Source organism: Schistocerca serialis, chromosome 11, assembly GCF_023864345.2.
Source record: "Schistocerca serialis cubense isolate TAMUIC-IGC-003099 chromosome 11, iqSchSeri2.2, whole genome shotgun sequence".
In the NCBI taxonomy this organism is placed as follows: domain Eukaryota; kingdom Metazoa; phylum Arthropoda; class Insecta; order Orthoptera; family Acrididae; genus Schistocerca; species Schistocerca serialis.
The window spans coordinates 60,254,672-60,277,040 of NC_064648.1; the positions used below are offsets into that span (position 1 = coordinate 60,254,672).

Below are 22,369 nucleotides of genomic sequence, written 5' to 3' on the forward strand. Positions count from 1 at the left end.
GGCAGTTTTGCTGGAGATTGGGCCAGTCACGGCTCTGGGACTGATGATGGTACTGGTGACGGAGCTAGCGACGTTGCTGGCTGTGGAGTCGACGATTGTGTAGGTGGCAGTGAAAGCGCTAGAGTATTTGACGGTAGCAGCGGTAAAGAAGCTGCAAAATGTAAGCTCGTGTGTTGTAAAACAATAGTGAAGATGATGAAGGGTGGCAGATTATTGGCGAAGAAACGTTAGGAGAGTGCAGGTGCAAGAGCTGAGGAAGTCACATAAGTTAGTGTGTTTACTGTCGGTTAGATGTCAGTATAAAGTCGAAAATCGGAGATGACTCAAGAGGCACAGAGCTGCAATGGCAGTGGTGGAGCTTTTATAGTGTCCATCTTCTTCAACACAGACCATCATTTCGCGTATCTTCTGTAGTGCACGTTACAGTTGGTCACCTCTAAGTTCCACCAGTGTACTTAATTACTGCAGTTGCATGACCTCTGTAGCAATGTCTCCAGTGCTAGAAGCCAAAACTATGGACCACTCACAGACCCCTGCGGACAGCCTTGTACACTCACTGACGACGATAGTCTTCCATGTAAATAGTGTGCTACGCATTCGTAAACATCCTCTGGACACTGCAATTCCCTGAGGCGAGTCGTTATTGTATCCTCTGTTGGCTTACCACCTTGTGTGCCAATACACATGCATTGCAGTAGTTAATATTGCATCGTTACTGGTATGTAGTTGACTGGCAAACTGGCAAATTGTGAGTTTTGAGGGTTTTCCTTGCATTTTGTTTTAGTGCAAATTAATGCTCACCTCCTTCCTATAGTTACATGCACTGTTTGGTTACTTTACGGAAAGAACCTATTACATTATGTTACAGGTATCTCCTTCCCGAAATTCACTCCCCCCCCCCCCCCCCCCCCCACCAAACCTCCTTATAATGATTATTCAGATCATTGTCATTATACACCTAGTTTCTCCATCTGTGGCGAGCGAAAGATGAATATCACCAAGGCATGGGTTATGAGTACCCAGCTTGTAAGTGAGTTGATGCTGTCCCATATGTCCAAGCAGAACTGCAATACATTACATAGAAATGATTTGTGAGCCTTAGTTCGATGACATCACACGTCTTGGAAAGGATTGCTTTCCGGTATAACTGGGGACCCAGCAAGAGCGTCCAAGGGGTAGTTTGTCAGGTGGGGCGAACTGGGAGGGGGATGAAGTATTTTTAATACAGGTATTCTGAAAGACGAATGGCGACTTATAATTAGCCATAAAAGTTTTCTAGTTCCGACCCAGTTAAAAACCTACGCAATACTGGATAGTAAAATACATTTTCTTCAAAGAAACACACCTCACTACACAATACTTTTTCCTCTTCCTGAGAGCCTTTCGCTACCCGCCCTTTGCCCTCAATATGGGTACCCTTGGGACCCAGAAGAAACGGAGTTCGCATCTTCATTCCTTAATTGAGAATGGTGGACTCAAGTAACAGTGATATCCAGAGACAACTCAACAAGGAGTACGACATGTTCTGCATTTCATGTGGCAGTATGCAAAGTTTCCATCGTTGATAGGCCTATGGGGAATGTAGTCGTAGATTCACTAGGAAAAAAATTTTCTCACATTGCAATTAAATGCTCTTCATTTTACTACACCAAGATCGATTTTCAGCCTTCCATTCTCAGCATGTGATGTACCTGACACATATGCATAGAATCGATTTACAGAACGACCACATCTTACGGCCAAAATTTGCCATATGATAACCTGCACTGTCAAACAAGAGGCGTTCCAGCGAATGGTTCAAAATCAGATAAAGAAACATTTGTGTGGAACAGTGGTGTGTTATTTCATTATATTTTATGTCAGTAAACGTGTATCCTTGCACGTCAAGGTGAAAATAGGCCAAAAATTCCAGTGTGAAATGCTGGAATACGTGACAAATGTGCTCGCAGTCCACACTTCCGGAAGTAAGCAGAAACCTTATGGAAATGCAACCACTTATAATGGTTTAAATGAGTGAAACGAAAGGCGTGCTGTGGAATAAACACATATTTTTAGTAGTTGCTAAAACGGACTTGAAATACCTTAAGTCATCATAACATGCTGCCCTCAACCGCTGGATTAGCTGCAAGGGATTGAATAAGTTGAGCAGCTTGACGGTACATACATGTTTCTCGATAGACATCGTCTTTCTCTGAGAATTCTGCTTTCAGCTGCCCTACTAGTCTTGATAAGCAGAGCTATAGTAGCTATCACATGAGTTAATCCAGATACGGAACCGCCTGGCAGATTGTGAACAGTGTGCCTGATGGGAACTCGACTCCAGATATTAGAAATGGCTGCACACTCTGCTACAGAGAGAAAATTCATTCACAAAGCAGTTCTCCATGCCATTACTCTACAGTTCATGTAGGAGCGTTATTCCGACAAGGCATGCTGGAGAGCTTTTGTGATGGTTGGAAGATAGGAGATGAGATACAGGCAGAGGTAAAGATGCAGTAGGGTGTCAGGGCAGGGGGAGATCTTGATACGTGCATGGCTAACTCAATGTGTCTAGTATATCATACCTTAATGACATTGTGCATAAAGTGCAGTTAACACAAATCTCGACAAAGTTACCTTCATTTATAATAAATTTGGACAAATCATTCCTATCATTCACATGAATACCAAATGTTGAGTTTCTTGAAATGCATGTGAAATTCTAATTGAAAGATAAAATGTATTCTGGATCAGTTGTTGCAGTTCTGCTGTTTAATGTCTCTAATTTACATCTGAAACCATTTCAATCGATATATCACCACAGAACAGAGTGAGTGTTCTGCAGGAAATAGTTAAAAATCAGTATCTCATTCAAATGCACTGGAAATGGCTATTTGTAGCTGAAACCTGGATGAGCAAGAATAGTGGAAACCCAATGGGGTTGTGACTGTTTGCTGTGTCCCTCTTCTTCCTTTAAAAAATGCAAAGGTTCCGGATCCGAGTCCCAGCCCGGCATACACTTTTGATCTTCCAGGAAGTTTGTAATACATTGCTGAGAGGAAAACCATTTTAGTTACTTTAAAATTTTTCTCATACGCCATGCGTGGATGGTTTTTAACTTTTAACTACAAAGCTTCTGTGTTACAGGCGGCCGCTGTTGAATGAAAAACTGCTCGAATATCAGCCAAACTTCCTTTTCTTTCGAGAGGACTTCAGTGCTCCATGCGAGGAGCGGCAGCCGGAGGCGTCACAAATGTTCGGCCTCGCCGATGCACTGTATGCCTTCTATTATACCGAGTGGTTTGGAACAGGATGGAGCTTCATGCAACGCTCCGTAGATGCTCCCAGGCCTGTGGGTAAGTTCAACACTGGGACTCATCTACTTCATAGTTAGGCACTGACAGCTGACCACTGTGTCGGTTGGCAACACTCCATCTGCATCTGTTACAATCCAACTACTTGATTTCGATGTATTATTGCTTCCTTTATTATACAGGATGCAAAAATACCTATTAATGCAACATATTTTAGAAGAGAAAAAAAAGGAATATTTTTTATTTGATAGTGATGTCACAGGTGCACCGTTTCGCTTCTAGAGGTCAGCGAAGGTTTCGACGCTAGTGATGTTCAGAGATGACGTTGAAACTTCCAAGTGATGAATGTTGTTTTAGAGATGTTGCTGAAAATGTCTTCGGCTTACATTAACGCTCAACCGGACGCTGGGTGCTAAAGATTGTCTAACACTCTCAAAACAAGAGGGTGTTTCAGGGATAACGGCTGCTGCCTCAGACTAACGGTGAACCATCTCACCTGGAGTGTGTGGCGCTGTCGGTAGACCGAACAGCTTGTCTCCCTCACAAGGAGGTCAGCGAAACCTGTAAGGCAGTATCCATCGGAGGGCAGTTTGAACAGCGTCTCGAAACATCACTAGCGTCAAAACCTTCATGGTCCGCTACGGGGAGAAACGGTACATCTGTGGTATTTGTGTCACATAAAAATAAGTTTTTTTATCTCCTCTAAACACTCAAAATTTTTGTACATGTAGCTTTTCACACGCTATATAGGGCTCATTTTAAAAACGACGATTGATTTCTGTAACATTAGAGCTGCAGCAGAAATAATTTTTTTGTTAACATTGTAATTAGTGTAGTGTCCTATACCTTCCATATAGAGTGAAGAACCAAAGAAACTGGTACACCTGCCTAATATCATGTATGGCCCCCACGAGCAAACAGAAGTTTAGCAAGTTGATGTGGCATGGACTCAACTAGTGTCTCATGAAGTGCTGGAGGGAACTGACACCATGAATCCATAAATCCATGAGTACAAGCCTTTGGAGATCATTTCTGAATAGCATGTTGCAAGGCAGCCCACGTATGATCAAAAATGTTCATATCTGGGGCGTTTGATGGCCAGCAGAGGTGTTTAAACTCAGAAGAGTGTTCCTGGAGCCACTCTGTAGCAATTCTGGACATGTGGGGCGTTGTATTGTCCTAGAATGGCCCAAGTCCGTCGAAATTCACAATGGACACGAATGAATGCAGGTGGAGAGACAGGGTGCTTACATACGAGTCACCTGTCAGAGTCGTATCTAGACATATCATGGGGCCCATATCACTCCAATTGCACACGCCCCACACCATTACAGAGCCCCTCTCCAGCTCGAAAGGTCCCCTCCTGACATGCAGTGTCCATGGATACATGATGTTGTGATGTCTGCACACCCGTACACGTCCATCTGGTCGATAAAATTTGAGACTAGAGTCGTCCGACAAGGCAAGATGTTCCCAGCCATCAACAGTCCAATGTCAGTGTTGACGTACACAGGTGAGGCATAAATCTTTGTGTCGAGCAGTCATCATGGGTACATGAATGGGCCTTCGGCTCCCAAAACCGATGTTGATGATGTTTCATTGAATGTTTCGCACGCTGACACTTGCAGATGGTCCAGCATTGAAATCCGTAGCAATTTCGGTTGCACTTCTGTCACGTCGAACGATTCTCTTCAGTCGTCGTTGGTCCCATTCTTGCAGGATTTTTTTCCGGCCGCAGCGATGTCGGAGATTTGATGTTTTGCCGATTCCTGATATTCACAGTACACTCGTAAAATGGTCATACGGGAAAATCCCCACTTCATCTCTATCTTGGAGATGCTGTGTCCTGTCGCTCATGCGCCGACTGTAACACCACGTTCGAACTCACTTATATGTTAATAACTGGCCATTGTAGTAACGAATCTAACAACTGGGCCAGACACTTGTTGTGTTATATAGGCGCTGCCCACCGCAGCGCCGTTTTCTGCCTGTTTACATATCTCTGTATTAGAATACTCATGCCTACACCACTTTCTTCGGCTCTTCAGTGTATGATCTATGCGTGACATTCCTCACATTTATTAATTTCCTTTAATGAATAATATTTCTATTTGTAAGTGAATAGTTAACTGGACATAATAAACTGTTAGTATTATTGTGACAAGCGGTGATAGCCTGCACTGTGACGAGACTGAGAAAATTTAGTATGAACGTGTAATCGTGGCAGAGTCGTTAGAACAAGTCTCCGTTAGTGCGCTGCACGCAAGCGAGATGGTCAGGCGCGAGACGCCGGACTGTACGCTACGGTGGGCGCGCGCGGAGCTTGCCGTGACGGGCGCACAGTGGGTGTGGCCGACTGGTGGGGGGTGGGCCGCCCAGGCGGAGGCGGCAGTGGGGCTGGGGGGGGGGGGGGGGGTGTTGGGCCACACTCTGCCACGCGTCTGACTGCGTGGACTTTGTCACTGCCACATTCCAGCAGTGTGCCGCCCTCCAACTGCTTCGATTATGGTGATCAGATCTGAACTGTAGAATGGGCCACTCATTTGGTCTGTGAAGACTAAACCCAATATATATTACACTCCTGGAAAATGAAAAACGAACACGATGAATTCATCGCCCCAGCAGGGGCAAATCTTATTTTCACATTGTTGAGGACGAATACAACACACGGTCATTGAGACAGAGCCATACGCACATGAGTAGAGTCAACAGTGCGTGCACAATGTCAGTGCTTGCACCGTGTATGTCCTCCTTTTTGCAGCAATAGCCACTCAGGGAAGCCACACGGTCTGAGGCGTCTTGCCACAGTATGCGTGGCTCTCCCCGTCGCGGGTTTGAGTCCTCCCTTGGGCATGGGTGTGTATGTTGTCCTTAGTGTAAGTTACTTTAAGTTCGATTAAGTAGTGTGTAAACATAGGGACTGATGACCTCAGCAGTGTGGTCCCTTAGGAACTTACCACAAGTTTCCCATTTTTGCAGAAATGCAGGCTGCAATTCCACCACAGAGACGATCATAGAAGCGCTGAATGTAGTGTTCCAGAATGGCCTGCCATGCAATTTCTGCCTGGTCCCTCAACTGAGCCAGAGTTCATGTCACTCATGCAGATCGTGTAAGATGACGTTTCATCCAGTCCCAAACATGCTCTGTGGGGGACGGATCCGGTGCCTTTTATTTCCAGGATAGTTGATGTACATCTTCAAGAACATATTGGAGGGCATAGGATACATGTGTATTTGCATTGTTCTGTTGGAAAAGGACATTACCTTGACGGTCTATGAACAGTAGTGTGATGGGTTGGATGATGGTTTGAATGTACCATGCAGTGTACAATGTTCTCTCGGTGATCACCAGAGGAGTTTGGCCAGTGTAGGCTATTGCTCCCCACACCATGAAGCCAGGTGTAGGCCCTTTGTGCCTCTGTCGTACACACTCCTGATTTTGGTGCTCACCTGCACGACGCCACAAACGTGTACGGCCATCATTGGCTCCAAGGCAGAAGCTACTCTCATCACAGAAGACGACACGTTTCTATTCGTCCTTTCATAAACGCCTATCACGTCACCAGTGGAGGCGGGGTGAACGATGTTGGGGTGCAAGCAGAAGATGCCCTAACAGTATACGGAACAGTAGCCCTGCTTCGTGGAGACGGTTGCGAATGGTTCTCACTGATACCCCTGGCCCAGCGGGGTCTCTAACTTGTCATTAAGTGATGGTGTGGTCCAATAAGACACTTGATAGGATGCGACGGCCTGGGTCTGCATCTGTGTGTCGCCACTATCCTGGTCAATCACTTAAACATTAAGTGCTGTTAGAAAAGCGGATCACATTCATAAGCGAAAGTTAAAAAAAATTGCCAAAGACACTTTCTCTACTTTTCACTGAGCAGGTAAAGTGGTTGATGTTATCTCTATTATCTATTCTAATCGCCGTTCCGTCCCAAATGCTCTTCTTCTTTCCTTCGTTCTACTGTTCCGTCTACTATTTCACAAGGAACAGGTTGCGGTGTGCTGTGTGACCTATCCACGCATTCCGTTTTGTATTGTTTTGCCTAAATCGATCATGTCAGCGAACAAGAAAATCTGCAACCCCTACGAAACTCACATACTGGAATTTACGTACGTCCTGCCGAGACAACGAAAGTAAACACTTGTTGGCAACTTTCAACTTAATACAGTCGAACAGTGACCATGAGAAGCCACATTCAATCAAAATACGCAGAAAATGTCTCGGAACAACGTTACAAATTTTGTCAAAGGATTTCAGAGACTTTCCCCTGCGATTTCTTTAGAACAGAATCCCAGGGCCGTCAGACGTTATTTACACTCCGAGTTAAGAAATTTGTAGTTCAGAGTACTATTTGTATGTATTCTGAAGGCATGATACAGTCGAATTAAATCAGGTCAAGCTCAGGGAATTAGATTAGGAAATGAGACACAAAGTAGTAGATCAGTTTTGCTATTTGGGCAGAAAAGTAACTGAGGATGGTCAACGTAGAGAGGACATAAAATGTAGACTGGCAATGGCAAGGAAAGCGTTTCGGAACAAGAGAAATTTGTTAACATCGAGTATAGATTTAAGTGTCAGAAAGTCTTTCCTGAAAGTTAGCCATGTATGGAATTGAAACATGGACGATAGATAGTTTAGACCAAAAGAGAATAGCTTTTGAAATGTGGTGCTACAGAAAAATGCTGAAGATTGAATGAGTACTAATGAGGAGGTACTGAATAGAATTGGGGAGAAGAGGAATTTGTGGCACAACTTGACTAGAAGAAGGGATCGGTTGGTAAGACACGTTCTGAGGCATCAAGAGGAAACCACGGAAGCTCGGGGAGGTAAAAATCGTAGGGGGAGATCAAGGGATGAATACAGTAAGCAGATTCAGAAGAATGTAGGTTGCGTTAGTTACCCGGAGATGAAGAAGCTTGCACAGGATAGAGTTGCATGGAGAGCTGCATCAAACCAGTCTGTGGACTGAAGACCACAACAACAACAATATACGTGCTACCTTGGGCAGTCGGTCTGTTTACAGGTACCAGGAACGAGAGGCACTTAAAAATATTGGGCTAAGTGCTGACTTTTATGAACATGCTACACAATACCATTAAAAGTAAATAATCAATACTGCCAGACAGTTGCAGTCGGCAGTAATTACCTCTAGGACGCTTTCAATTTCGCAAAAATATAACTTAAGTTTACTTGCAGTCTGAATGTTTATTTTTGTACATTATACTTAAGGAACTATTTCAGTACTATTTTTAAACATCCAGACAAATCGTAGAGGCCAAACGTCCCTCAGACACATTTATTTAAAATGTCGCCACGAGCTTCAGCGCGACATCATTATTCGCACGCTTAAGTATGAGCGAGGTATCGATGCGCGTCGATATCCCCCTCCTTCGGTCGGCTCCAGTATGTGGTATTCAGTGGTACTGACTGGGTTCAGCGCAACTCTTATTATGGTTACAACGCGTGTGCGTGAAATACAAATATTTGCTGTGTTTTAAAAAAATATCGTGGCAGGGCTATTGAACTGTGTTTCCAGTATTGATTCTGAAGATGTGCACTTAATATTATTTACGGAAGAGACGTTGCAAAAGTGTCAAACAGTGTTAAAAAATGGGACCTAAAATTTAAGTATGTTGTTTTACCGATTGATCTGTTCGAAATGGGGTGTCATAGATAGTGTTATAGGTCAGGAAGATTAATGAAAAAATCGGTTGCCAAAATCGCCAAATACAGAAAAGGCTTCTCCAAAGGACAAATCTCAAATAATACAGAGAATCCAACAGCAACTTGTTCATCAAGGACTGGGTTGCATATACAGTGTACTGAAGCACAGTCATCTGTTTCACAGCTTCGAATTCCAGTAACTTCTCTTATCCCTCTTCAGTACAATAGCTGAGCAAACGAAAACGTCTGAGGTAGACAAACTAGTCTGAATAAATCTTTAAGACAATATTGCTTCCCACTCTGACATTCATATCTCTGCTGAAGGCTCGGCTCTGAGCACTATGGGACTCAACTGCTGTGGTTATCAGTCCCCTAGAACTTAGAATTACTTAAACCTAACTAACCTAAGGACATCACACACATCCATGCCCGAGGCAGGATTCGAACCTGCGACCGTAGCAGTCGCACGGTTCCAGACTGCGCGCCTAGAACCGCGAGACCACCGCGGCCGGCCCTGCTGAAGCCTATGTAAATATTGCTGCAAACAATGCTTCTTGTATGTTTTGTGGACAATGTATTAAAACACATCGGTCAAAAGTCTACCGTTATTTTGATCCACCAAACAAGATTTTCCTTCTACAGTTGATCAAGAGAATGAAAACATTAGGGTGTTAATTAATAAAGTAACAAATTACCCAGATTTGAAAGTATACTATCATAATACCTATCAACTGAACTTTTCCTATAAAGCATCTTCAAGTAAAACAACAACTAAACATCGTTGCCATGATCTTCCTTAGCATGGTCAAATGGCTTTCGGAGAAATATATGCTTTTATTGAAGAAAAAGTAATAAAAAAAAGGTGGTCTTATTTTTACTTATCTCTACAGATATTACATATACTTATTGGAGGAAAACGAAGAAAAAATTATGGGGAAAGCAAGGGTAATTTCTCATGACACAAATTAGAACTTAATAAAATCATTTCATAAAGAGATTAAATTTTCTATCACATAAAAAAAATTATTTGCTCCAAAATTTTTTATAAGTATTGGTGAACAATCACATGAATCAGTAGAACGGAAAAACGGTCCAAGTTGCAAATTTTTACTTTTCATTCATTCGATGACTAATTTCAGGCCGAGACCCATTTCCAAACCGTTATAACATAGTCGAAAACTGCATTTCTGAAGAGGTCAAAAATGTGCTATGAACATTTACAGTGCATAAAGATAACTGTTATATGTATGCACTGTAAATGTTGATTGGACGTTTGTGACATCTTCGGAAATGTCAGGGATCCCTTGCCCAATCTTTCAATGTGTCTACTGTGCACCAGATCTAAATGGAGTTCTAATCGTTCATTTCTCTCTTTGGAAGTGTTTGATAGCCTGTTGCATGGTAGAAAGAGGCTCCATTTAAATGAGAGGAGGGGAGGGCGTCCATGTTGTGATCTGTCTGCGACAAAATTAATTATGCCTCCCTGTCTCACTCTTGGCTGCTTCAGGCAGTCGAACTCGTTCTTACTTGCAAATTTTTAGTGGGTTTGTAAACTGGTTAATCAAGAAACCGAGGAGGTCGACAGGGGTTATGACAGAAAAAAGAAATAAGTTATCATTAGAACATGCGTGGATTAGAACCAGAAACTTTAACATTGACAAGAACATCCCTTACAAAAGGTAGGATGTCGCCAATAACTTTTTTGCACACAAGCTAAGCATGATACTGGCACGTAGAGGGTAACACGCATTTTTAGCAACTTACTAGACAAATAGGCGTGTTTGGGAATAAGAGACTATTACGCCATCTGTTGCTAGTCTCTGCTGCTGTCTGCAGCGTGCGTTTGGAATTGTGACTGAAACAGCAATTGACGCTGTAGAAAAATCTATGAGCTGAAGTAACTGTGTTGAACTGCTTAAAATACTAGTGAGTACAGACAAGATTTTACAGACTTCTGGACAGCATGCAGTTTATCTAGAAGCTAATCTTAAGCTCAGCCCTGAATATATTGTTAGGGGAAAGCTATCGTGATAAACGAGAGAGATTTAAGAGATCATTGCATTCATGACAGTTCGGACTAGACAACAAACGGGGAGGGAAGGGGGAATGGCTGGGAATCTCTTCTTTACACGTGGTGATGCTGAAGGTGTCGTGCGGCACCCACCAGGTTGCTACAGCGCTCCTGTCCGAAACAAGTGCCCTCGCCATGTCGCTTCGCTGAGTGCATCTTTCCGTATCACTGTTCAGCAAAACTGTAACGAGGCTGTAGGCGGCAAGTCCCTGAGCCAAACGCGGAAACTCTTCGACATGTCCGGGTGACCGGTCCCCAGTAATTAGGTCTCATTTCGACTGGTGATAATCGCAGCAGCAAAGCTCAGAAAGCTGATAATGCCTTCATTCCTCAGAGATTTTCCATCAAGCCTAAGCCGCAGGTACACTGTGTGATAAAAAGTATCCGGACACCCCCTAAAACGTACCTTATGAGGTGCGTTGTGCTGCCACCTACCGCAAGGTACTCCATATCTGTTGCCGGCCACGGTGGCCGAGCGGTTCCAGGCTCTTCAGTCTGGAACCGCGCGATTGCTACGGTCACTGGTTCGAATCCTGCCTGGGGCATTGATGTGTGTGATGTCCTTAGGTTAGTTAGGTTCAAGTAGTTCTAAGTTCTAGGGGACTGATGACCTCAGATGTATAGTCCCATAGTGCTCAGAACCATTTGAACCATTTTGAACTCCGTATCTGCGACCTGAGTAGTCACTAGACATAGAGAGAGAGCAGAATAGGGCGCACTGCGAAACTCACGGACTTCGAACGTGGTCTAGTGATTGGGTGTCACTTGTGTCATACGTCTGTACGCGAGATTGCCACACTCCTAAATATCCCTAGGTCCACTGTTTCCGGTGTGATTGTCAAGTGGAAATGTGAAGGGAGACGTACAGCACAAAAGCGTACAGGCCGACCTCGTTTGTTCACTGGCGGAGACTGCCGAGGGTTGACGAGGGTCGTAATGTGCAACAGGCAGACATCTATCCAGACCATCACACAGGAATTCCAAACTGCTTCAGGGTACACTGCAAGTGCTGTGGCACTTAGGTGGGAGGTCAGAAAACGTGGATATCATAGCCGAGCGACTATTCATAAGCCACACATCACACCGGTAAATGCCAAACGATGCCTCGGTTGGTGTAAGGAGCGTAAACACTGGCTGATTTGACAGTGGAACAAAGTTGTGTGGAATGACGAATCACGGTACTCCATGTGGCGATCCGATGGCAGGGTGCGGGTATGGCAAATACCCGGTGAACGTCATCTTCCAGCGTGTATAGTGCCAACAGTAAAATTCGGAGGCGGTGGTATTATGGTGTGGCCGTGTTTTTCATGGAGGGAGGTTACACCCCTTGTTTTGCGTGGCACGATAACAGCACAGAGCTACATTGATGTTTTAAGCGCATTCTTGCTTCCCACTGTTCAAGATCAATTCAGGGATGGCGACTGCATATTTCTGCACGATCGAGCACCTGTTCATAATGCACAGCCTGTGGTTACACGACAATAACATCCCTGTAATCGACTGGCCTGCAGAGACTCCTGACCTAAATCCTATAGAATACCTTTGGGATGTTTTGGAACACCGACTTCGTGCCAGGTCTCACCGACTGACATCGATACCCTTCCTCAGTGCGGCACGCCGTTCCCCAAGAAACCTTCGAGGATCTGATTGAACATATGCCTGCGATAGTGGAAGCTGTCATGGGCCAACACCATATTGAATTCCAGCATTACCGATGGTGGGCGCCACGAACTTGTAAGTCATTTCTAAATCTACATCTACATTTATACTCCACAAACCACCCAACGGTGTGTGGCGGAGGGCACTTTACGTGCCACTGTCATTACCTCCCTTTCCTGTTCCAGTCGCGTATGGTGCGCGGGAAGAACGACTGCCGGAAAGCCTCCGTGCGCGCTCGAATCTCTCCTCGGGAGGTATAAGTAGGGGGAAGCAATATATTCGATACCACATCCAGAAACGCACCCTCTCGAAACCTGGTCAGCGAGCTACACCGCGCCTCTCTTACAGAGTCTGCCACTTGAGTTTGCTAAACATCTCCGGAACGCTATCACGCTTACCAAATAACCCTGTGACGAAACACGCCGCTCTACTTTGGATCTTCTCTATCTCCTCCGTCAACCCGATCTGGTACGGATCCCACACTGATGAGCAATACTCAAGTATAGGTCGAACGAGTGTTTTGTAAGCCACCTCCTTTGTTGATGGACGACATTTTCTAAGGACTCTCCCAATGAGTCTCAACTTGGTACCCGCCTTACCAACAATTAATTTTATATGATCATTCCACTTCAAATCGTTCCGCACGCATACTCCCAGGTATTTTACAGAAGTAACGGCTACCAGTGTAGCTACAATAAAGGATCCTTCTTCCTATGTACTCGCAATACATTACATTTGTCTATGTAAAAGGTCAGTTGCCACTCCCTGCATCAAGTGTCTATCCGCTGCAGATCTTCCTGCATTTCGCTACAATTTTCTAATGCTGCAACTTCTCTGTGTACTACAGCATCATCCGCGAAAAGCCGCATGGAACTTCCGACACTATTTACTAGGTCATTTCCTGCCAGGTGTCCGTATACTTTTGATCTCATAGTGTATTGTAAGAAATGACATTTTCCGCATCAAGCTGCCTCTGTGAGAATTAGAGGCCGTTCATATTTTCATCGGATTCTAATAGCTCTCGCTATTTGGGAAAAATTACTATGTTCTCACGCGATGATCTTATCATAGATCAGATTCAGGAATACTGTCCTTCAGCATTTAAGGATTCTGGCTCCGATTGTCTATTTACTCTCTAATTTTTCTGTGATGGAGAATATAATGAAGCAATCCTCCACACGGCCAGACAGGATGGCTACAGACTACCGATAACCTGGCAGCCGGTCATGACAGTATGACGAGCCGCCTTCGATCGCCGTCAGAAATCCCACGTGATCCGGTTTCAACAGCATAAACAAGCGACTACAAGAACTGTCGTCCGGTTTCAACGCCCCGCTGCGGGAAAACACTACACCTGAGTATATGCTGACAATTCGCCCTTGTATGTCAGTCAGCTGCTAGAGCACAGCCTCCTCCCAACCTACATGTCAGGTTGTCTATTGATATCCCTGGTCTAGGGGTAGAGTCTTTCATTCATAATCAAAACGTCTTCGATCCCGGGTTCGAAACCCTCCGCTGATTAAACTTTGATTTGGCTGCCGAACACTTCCGGCAAAAGAAGTCACCCTCATTCTGCCAACGGCCTTGTCAAAGACTGCGGAGGAGCGGACAGAGGTTCACGGCACTCTGTTGTCCTTGGGGTGGGAAACTGGCCCTAAAGGTGGAAGAATCAGCAATGACTAACGGCATGAGTATGCAGAAGGCAGTATACACCAATAAGGTGTATCCACAGGACATGTGGCCTGTAATTGGAAAAGTGTCATGATGATCTCTCCATTGGCAAAAGATTCCGGAATGGTCCTCCATGCAGATCTCCGGGAGGGGACTGCCAAGGGGGAGGTTACCATAAGAACAAGATTGAATAATCAACGAAAGGATAACGTTCTACGAGTCGGGGCGTGGAATGTCAGAAGCTTGAACGTGGTAGGGAAACTAGAAAATCTGAAAAGGGAAATGCAAAGGCTCAATCTAGATATAGTAAGGGTCACTGAAGTGAAGTGGAAGGAAGACAAGGATTTCTGGTCAGATGAGTACCGGGTAATATCAACAGCAGCAGAAAATGGTACAACAGGTGTAGGATTCGTTATGAATAGGAAGGTAGGGCAGAGGGTGTGTTACTATGAACAGTTCCGAGATAGGATTGTTCTTATCAGAATCGACAGCAGACCAACACCGACAACGATAGTTCAGGTATACATGCCGACGTCGTAAGCTGAAGATGAAGAGATAGAAAAAGTTTACGAGGATATTGAAAGGGTAATACAGTACGTAAAGGGGGATGAAAACCTAATAGTCATGGGGGACTGGAACGCAGTTATAGGGGAACGAGTAGAAGAAAAGGTTACAGGTGAATAAGGGCTTGGGACAAGGAATGAGAGAGGAGAGAGATTAATTGAGTTCTGTAACAAGTTTCAGCTAGTGATAGCGAATACTCTGTTCAAGAATCATAAGAGGAGGAGGTATATTTGGAAAAGGCAGGGTGACACGGGGAGATTTCAGTTAGATTACATCATGGTCAGACAGCGATTCCGCAAGCAGATACTGGATTGTAAGGTGTACCCAAGAGCAGATATAGCGTCAGATCAAGATGAAGAGTAGGCTGCAGTTTAAGATATTAGTCAGGAAGAATCAATGTGGAAAGTGGGATATGGAAGTCCTAAGGAATGACGAGATACGGTTGAAGATTCTAAGGCTATAGGTACTGCAATAAGGAATACCTCTGTCGGCAGTACAGTTGAAGAGGAATGGACATCTCTAAAAAGGGCCATCAGAGAAGTCGGGAAGGAAAACATCGGTACAAAGAAGGTAACTGCGAACAAAGCATGGGTAACAGAAGAAATACTTCAATTGATCGATGAAAGGAGGATGTGCAAAAATGTTACAGGAACCTCAGGAATACAGAAATAATAGTTGCTGAGGAATGAAATAAATAGGAAGTGTGCGGAAGCTAAGACGAAAAGGCTGCAGGGAAAATGTGAAGACATCGAAAAAGAAATGTTTGTCGGGAGAACAGACTCAGCTCACATGAAAGTCAAAACAACCTTCGGTGACATTAAAAGCGAGGATGATGACATTAAGAGAGCAATGGGAATTCCACTATTAAATGAAGACAAGAGAGCTGATAGGAGGAAAGAATACACTGAAAGCGTCTATGAGGAGAAAGATTTGTCTGATGTGATAGAAGAAGAAACAGGAGTCGAATTAGAAGAGATGGGGGATCCAGTATTAGAATCAGAATTTAAAAGACCTTTAGAGGACTTAAGATCAAATAAAGCAGAAAGTACAGATAACATTCCATCAGAATTTCTAATAATCATTGGGTGAAGTGGCAACAAAACGACTACTCACGTTGGTGTGTAGGTTTATGAGTTTGGCGACATACCATCTGACTTTCGGAAGAGCATGAGCCACACATTTCCGAAGGCGGCAAGAGCGGACAAGTCCGAGAAGTATCGCACAATCAGCTTATCAGCTCATGCATCCAAGTTGCTTACAAGAATAATGTACAGAAGAATGGAAAAGAAAATTGAGGGTGCGCTAATTGACGATCAGTTTGGCGTTAGGAAAGGTAAAGGCACGAGAGAGACAATTCTGACGCGGTTAATAATGGAAGCAAGAGTAAAGAAATATCAAGACACGTTCATAGGATTTGTCGACCTGGAAAAAGCGTTCGACAATGCAAAATGGTGCAAGATGTTCGAAATTTTGAAAAAAGTAGGGGGTAGGCTGTAGGGAGAAAAGGGTCATATACAATAAGTACAACAGCCAGGAGGGAACCATAATAGTGGACGACCCAGAACGAAATGCTCGTATTCTTCTTCTTCTCAAGTCGCCAATCCTAAGATTGATTTGCAGCAGCTCTCCATTCAGTGCGATTGTCGGCCAGCCTCTTCGATTCCGTGAAACTTCCGCATCCTAGGTCCTGCATTATCTGGCTTATATACTTTCTTCTAGGTCTGCCTCTTGCCCTTTTGCCCTCCACAAGGCCTTCCGTTATAGTGTGGAGAAGACTTTCATGTCTCAGAATGTGTCCCATTCATATATCTCTCCTCTTCTTGACCGTCTTCCAAAGAACTGGAACTTCCTCCGCTCTCTGCAGGACTTCTTCATTTGTCATCCTGGCCGTCCATGGAATTTTTAACATCCTTCGCAGACACCACATTTCGAATCCTTCAATCCTTCTTCTTTAGTCCTCTACAGGTTTCGCTTCCGTAGAGAAGCACACTCCCAACAAAGGTCTTTATTAACCGCTTCCTTAACGACAGACTTATCATGTTAGATGTGAGGAGTCCTTTCCTTTTATAGAATGCAATCTTTGCCTGATTTATTCTACTTATTACATCTTTCCTACTACGACCATCTGATGTTATTCTGCTTCCTAAGTAGACCAAGTCTTGTATTTCTTTCAGCTTCTCTCCATTCAGCCTTATATTCGTAATTGCTTGATTATTTTGTTTGCTTGCAACTAAGATTTTTGTTTTTGACTTATTAATTTTCATGTTGTACCGTGTAGCAAGAGTGTTTTCCATTTCCTCCAACACTACTTGTAATTCTTCCTCATTTTCCGCTAGGACAGCAATGTCATCCGCAAAACGCAGCATATCAACTATTTTTCCCTGGATCCTGATTCCATTAGCTTGTCCTAACTTTTCTCTGACCTCGTCTATTGCTTTCTGTATGTACATATTAAAGAGGACAGGGGAGAGTGCACATCCCTGTCTCACACCCTGTTTAATTTTTGCTTGTTGTTGATGTTCCCCACATCTCACTATTGCCACCTCTTCTTTGTATATGTTCCATATCGTTCTCCTGTCCTTGTACTTAGCTCCAGTTTCCCTCAATATCTGGAATAGTTTTTTCCATGCTCGTATTAAAAGAGTGTAAGACAAGGATGTAGCCTCTCGCCCCTACTGTTCAATGTGTACATCAAGGAAGCAATGATGGAAATAAAAGAAAGTTTCAGGAGTGGAATTAAAATTCAAGGTGAAAGGATATCAATGATACGATTCGCTGAAGACACTGCAACCTTGAGTGAAAGTGAAGAAGAATTACATCACCTCCAGAACGGAATGAACAGTCTAATGAGTACAGAATATTGATTGAGAGTAAATCGAAGAAAGACGAAGGTAATGAGAAGTAGTAGAAATGAGAATAGCGAGAAACTTAACATCAGGATTGATGGTAACCAAGTAGATGAAGTTAAGGAATTCTGCTGTCTAGGCAGTAAAATAACCAAATACGGACAGAGCAAGGAGGACATGAAAAGCAGACTAGCAATGGCAAAAAGGGCATTCCTGGATAAGAGAAGTCTACTAATATCAAATACCAACCTTAATTCGAGGAAAAAATTTCTGAGAATGTACGTCTGGAGTACAGCACTGTATGGTAGTGAAACATGGACTGTGAGAAAACTGGAAGAGAAGAGGATCGAAGCATTTGAGATGTGGTGCTACAGACTAATGTTGAAAATTAGGTGGACTGATAAGGTAAGGTATGAGGAGATTCTGCACAGAATCGGAGCGGAAAGGAACATCTGCAAAACGCAGATAAGGACTGATAAGGAGAAAGGGCAGGATGATAGGACATCTCTTAAGACATGACGGAATGACTTCCATGGTACTAGAGGTAGCAGTAGAGGGCAAAAACTGTAGAGGAAGACAGAGATTGGAATACATCCAGCAAATAATTGTGGACGTAGGTTGCAAGTGCTACTCTGAGATAGGTTAGAACGGGAGAGGAATTCGAGGCGAGCCGCAACAAATCAGTCAGAAGACTGATAAAAAAGAAAAATACCTGAAAATGTGAAGTCAGTCACCTGACAACAGCCATTAGACACTGTACACGGAAGACCATCCACATAGTCCACAGCTTATCGCCCTGAAAAGGATAGCTGTAAAGACATCAGTAGTATACCTGGATCAGTGTTTTATAGTGACATGACCTAGCACCGTAAATCAAATTCTTCAAAGGCAGAAGATACGTTAGGCGACGACAGATCCATAGCCATCCAGTCTCGATTACCATAGTTGACTGGACCACTATTTGTGAAAGTATAATTATATTCAGTATCATCACACATCATTTTACTTTATTTATTGTTAGTTTTGTTTATACACAGAAAGAAAGATTTATATGGTTATTGTGTAATCATGAGAACAGTATACCTTTTGCATGTTGGTTACTGACAGAAATGCTCACTTCTGGCAACACATTTGGTCGTCGCTCTCTCCCTCCAGCTGTCCCACGAACTACCTCATAGTCCAGCCACAAAAGCTGAAACGGTGTATCAGTCTTGATAAACTTCGCAACCCACAGAAAAGGAAGATATATCTCATAATATCAAATACATATATTCCACTCCCATTTCTTCTCGAAATCTCTCTCCAATGACCTACTCTTTTGTCTAATACCAACCATCCAATAAATTACTTACATCTAAACCCTTACGGCCTAATCTAAAAATGCATTCAGCAAGTCTAAACATCTAACAGATAATTCTTAGGAATGCTTGTACCTTTATAATTTCACAGCCCAGTGAGTCACTTGGGAACCCATGCTTCCCTCAATTCCACTCAACTTCAATCTCCTTCACTCCACTTATTTTTCACCGCTGTAACTGACGTTGGTAAACATGAAACACAGTGGATGATGTCGAGCAGGAACGAAATTCCCATCCGAGCTTCCAAATTTTCGTATCGACAATGATTCCCATATTTTCTACCGAATCGTCGTCCATAAGAGACCATCACATCAATAACGGAGACTTGATGTGCTATCGCTGCCATTATGTAGAATCATTTAGATTGCAACCACAAGCCTACAGATTTTCGAAATTCTGAAAAAAAAATAAGGGCAAACTAAAGGGAAAGTACCAAGAGCGAACAATAATACTGGAACACCGGGGACGAAGTACTTGGATTAAAATGTGTATGCCAAGGATGTAGCCTTTTACCCCACTGTTCAATCTATACATCGCAGAAGCAGTGACAGAAATGAAAGTAAGGCCCAGGAGTAGGATCAAAATACAAGGTGATAGGTTATCAATGGTAAGATTCGCTGATGACATTTTTATCCTAGGTGAAAGTGAAGAAGAGGTACGGGATCTGTTAAATGGAATGAACAGTCTAACGAGTACAGAATACTAATTGAGAGCAAATCGAATGAAGGTGAAAGTAATGAGAGGCTGAAGAGATGAGAACAGCGAGAAACTTAACATCAGAGTTGGGAAACCCGAAGTAGATGAAGCTAAAGAATGCTGCTACTCAGACAACAAGAAACCAATGATGGACGGAGTAAAGACATAAAAAGCAGAGTAACAAATGTGAAGAGTGCATTCACGGCCAAGAGAAGCCCGTTAGTATCAAATATAGGCCTCAATTCGAGGAAGCAATTTCTGAGAATGTACATTTGGAGCACAATAGTGAAACATGAACTGTGGGAAAACTGAAACAGAAGAGAATCGAAGCATTTGAGATGTGGTGCTACAGAAGAATGTTGAAAATTAGGTGGACGTTCTCTGCAGTGTCTACAGCTTCAGACTCTCAGCTTCAGGCTGTCATAGCTGTGGTTACACAGCTTGAGGCTGCAGTGGTTGGACACCACTGTTGTGGACCGTGGGGATCCAACGGACGTCCAGCACGACAGAGTCCTCTGATCGCTCCTCACCAGTGGCCAACCCAGTTGGTGCTTCAACCGAGGCTGACCCCTCACCTGTGGTCAGTAGGAGGTCACCCCGGGATGAAGCAGGCGGCGAAAGACTTCCTAGGCGGCCACACGTAAAGCCTTCCCAGTTTGTCTGACAAACAGATTCCAGGTGCTGTCTGTGGCTGACACTATCGCCGAGCCAGATGCTGTCGCCTGTCCTGTTTCAGAGGAAACCACTCAGCTTGCAAGTTCCGGTCAATTGCAGAGGGTGGGATTATTGGTAGTTGGGAGCTCGATGTTAGGCGGGTTGTGGGGCCCCTTAGGGACTTGGCTGACAAGAAGGGTAAGAAAACCCATGTGCACTCTGTGTGCATACTGGGTGGAGTCATTCCAGATCTTGAACGGGTTCTTCCAGATGCCATGAAGAGCACAGGGTGCAGACAACTGCAGGTGGTTGCTCACGTTGGTACCAATGATGTGTGTCACTTTGAATTAGAAGAGATTCTCTCCGGTTTCGAGTGGCTAACAGAAGTGGTAAAGGCTGCCAGTCTTGCTTGCAAGATGAAAGCAGAGCTGACCATTTGCAGCATAGTCGACAGGACCGATTGCGGACCTCTGGTACAGAGCCGAGTGGAGGGTCTGAATCAGAGCCTCAGGCTGCTCTGCGACCGTGTTGGCTGCAGATTCCTTGCGCCAAAGGGTGGTTGGGTTTGGGTTCCGCTGAATAGGTCAGGTGGCGGCTACACGGGTAGCACGGGCTGTGTGGCGTGGAGTGGGCGGTTTTTAGGTTAGAGGGTCTCGGGAAAACACAAGAAGGGCTGCAGTCACAAAGGGTGCAGGCTGAACACAGGAAGAATGTAGATACAGGAACCATTGGTATAACAGTTGTAAGCTGTCGTAGCTGTGTTGGGAAAGTACCAGAGCTCCAAGTACTAATAGAAAGCACTGATACTCAAATCGTTATAGGCACTGAAATCTAGCTAAAGCAGGATATAAGCTCAGCAGAAATTTTTGCGATGAACCTGTGTTCCCAAAGAATAGGATAAACATGGTTGGCGGTGGCGTGTTTGTCGCTGTCAGAAGTAGTTTAACTTGTCGCGAAATTGAAGTAGATACTTCCTATGAGTTAGTATGGGCGGAGGTCATTGTTGGCAACTGGAATAAAATAGTAATTGGATCCTTTTACCGACCTCCCAATTCAGATGATACAGTTGCTGAAAGGTTCAAGGAAAACTTAAGTTTGATTTCAAACTTGTATCCGACTCATACGATAATAGTAGGTGGTGACTTTAATTTAACCTCGATATGTTGGCGAAAATACATGTTTAATTCCGGAGGTACGCATAAAACATCAACCGAAATTGTGCTAAACGCATTCTCTGAAAATTATTTCAAGCAATTAGTTCAATATCCCACCCGATTAGTAAACGGTTGTGTAAACACACCAGACCTCTTAGCAACAAATAATCCTGAGTTAATAACGAGTATCAAAACCGATTCAGGGATTACTGTACACAGGGTTGTCATAGCGGGATTGAATATTGTAATCCCCAAATCCTCGAAAAATAAGCGGAAAATATACCTATTCAAAAAAGCAGATAAAAATTCACTTGACACCTTCCTGAGAGACAATCTCCATTCATTCCAAATTAATAATATAAGTGTACACCAGATATGGCTTAAATTCAAGGAAATAGTATCGGCAGCAATTGAGAGATTTATACCAAATAAATTAACAAACGACGGAGCTGATCCTCTTTGGTACACAAAACGTGTTACAACACTGTTGCAGAAACGAACATGCCAAATTTAAACACACGCAAAATCCCCAAGATTGGCGATCTTTTATAGAAGCTCGAAATTTAGCGCGGACTTTAAAGCGAGATGCTTATAACAGTTTCCACAACGAAACTTTGTCTCGGAACCTGGCAGAATATCCAAAGAGCTTCTGCTCGTAAGTGAAGTATGTTAGCGGCAAGAAACAATCAATGCCTTCTCTGCGCGATAGAAATTGAGATACTATCGAAGACA

At 43.7% G+C, this 22,369-nt stretch overlaps 1 protein-coding gene across 1 annotated transcript in view; it reads left to right on the forward strand.

Moving 5' to 3' along the window:
* LOC126427223 (uncharacterized) overlaps positions 1-22,369 on the forward strand; it is a 125,924-nt gene that overhangs the window by 81,028 nt on the left and 22,527 nt on the right. Inside the window, exon 6 of the mRNA XM_050089462.1 lies at positions 3,127-3,335. Coding sequence (XP_049945419.1) covers positions 3,127-3,335 — 209 coding nt within the window. The remainder of the gene's footprint in view (positions 1-3,126; positions 3,336-22,369) is intronic.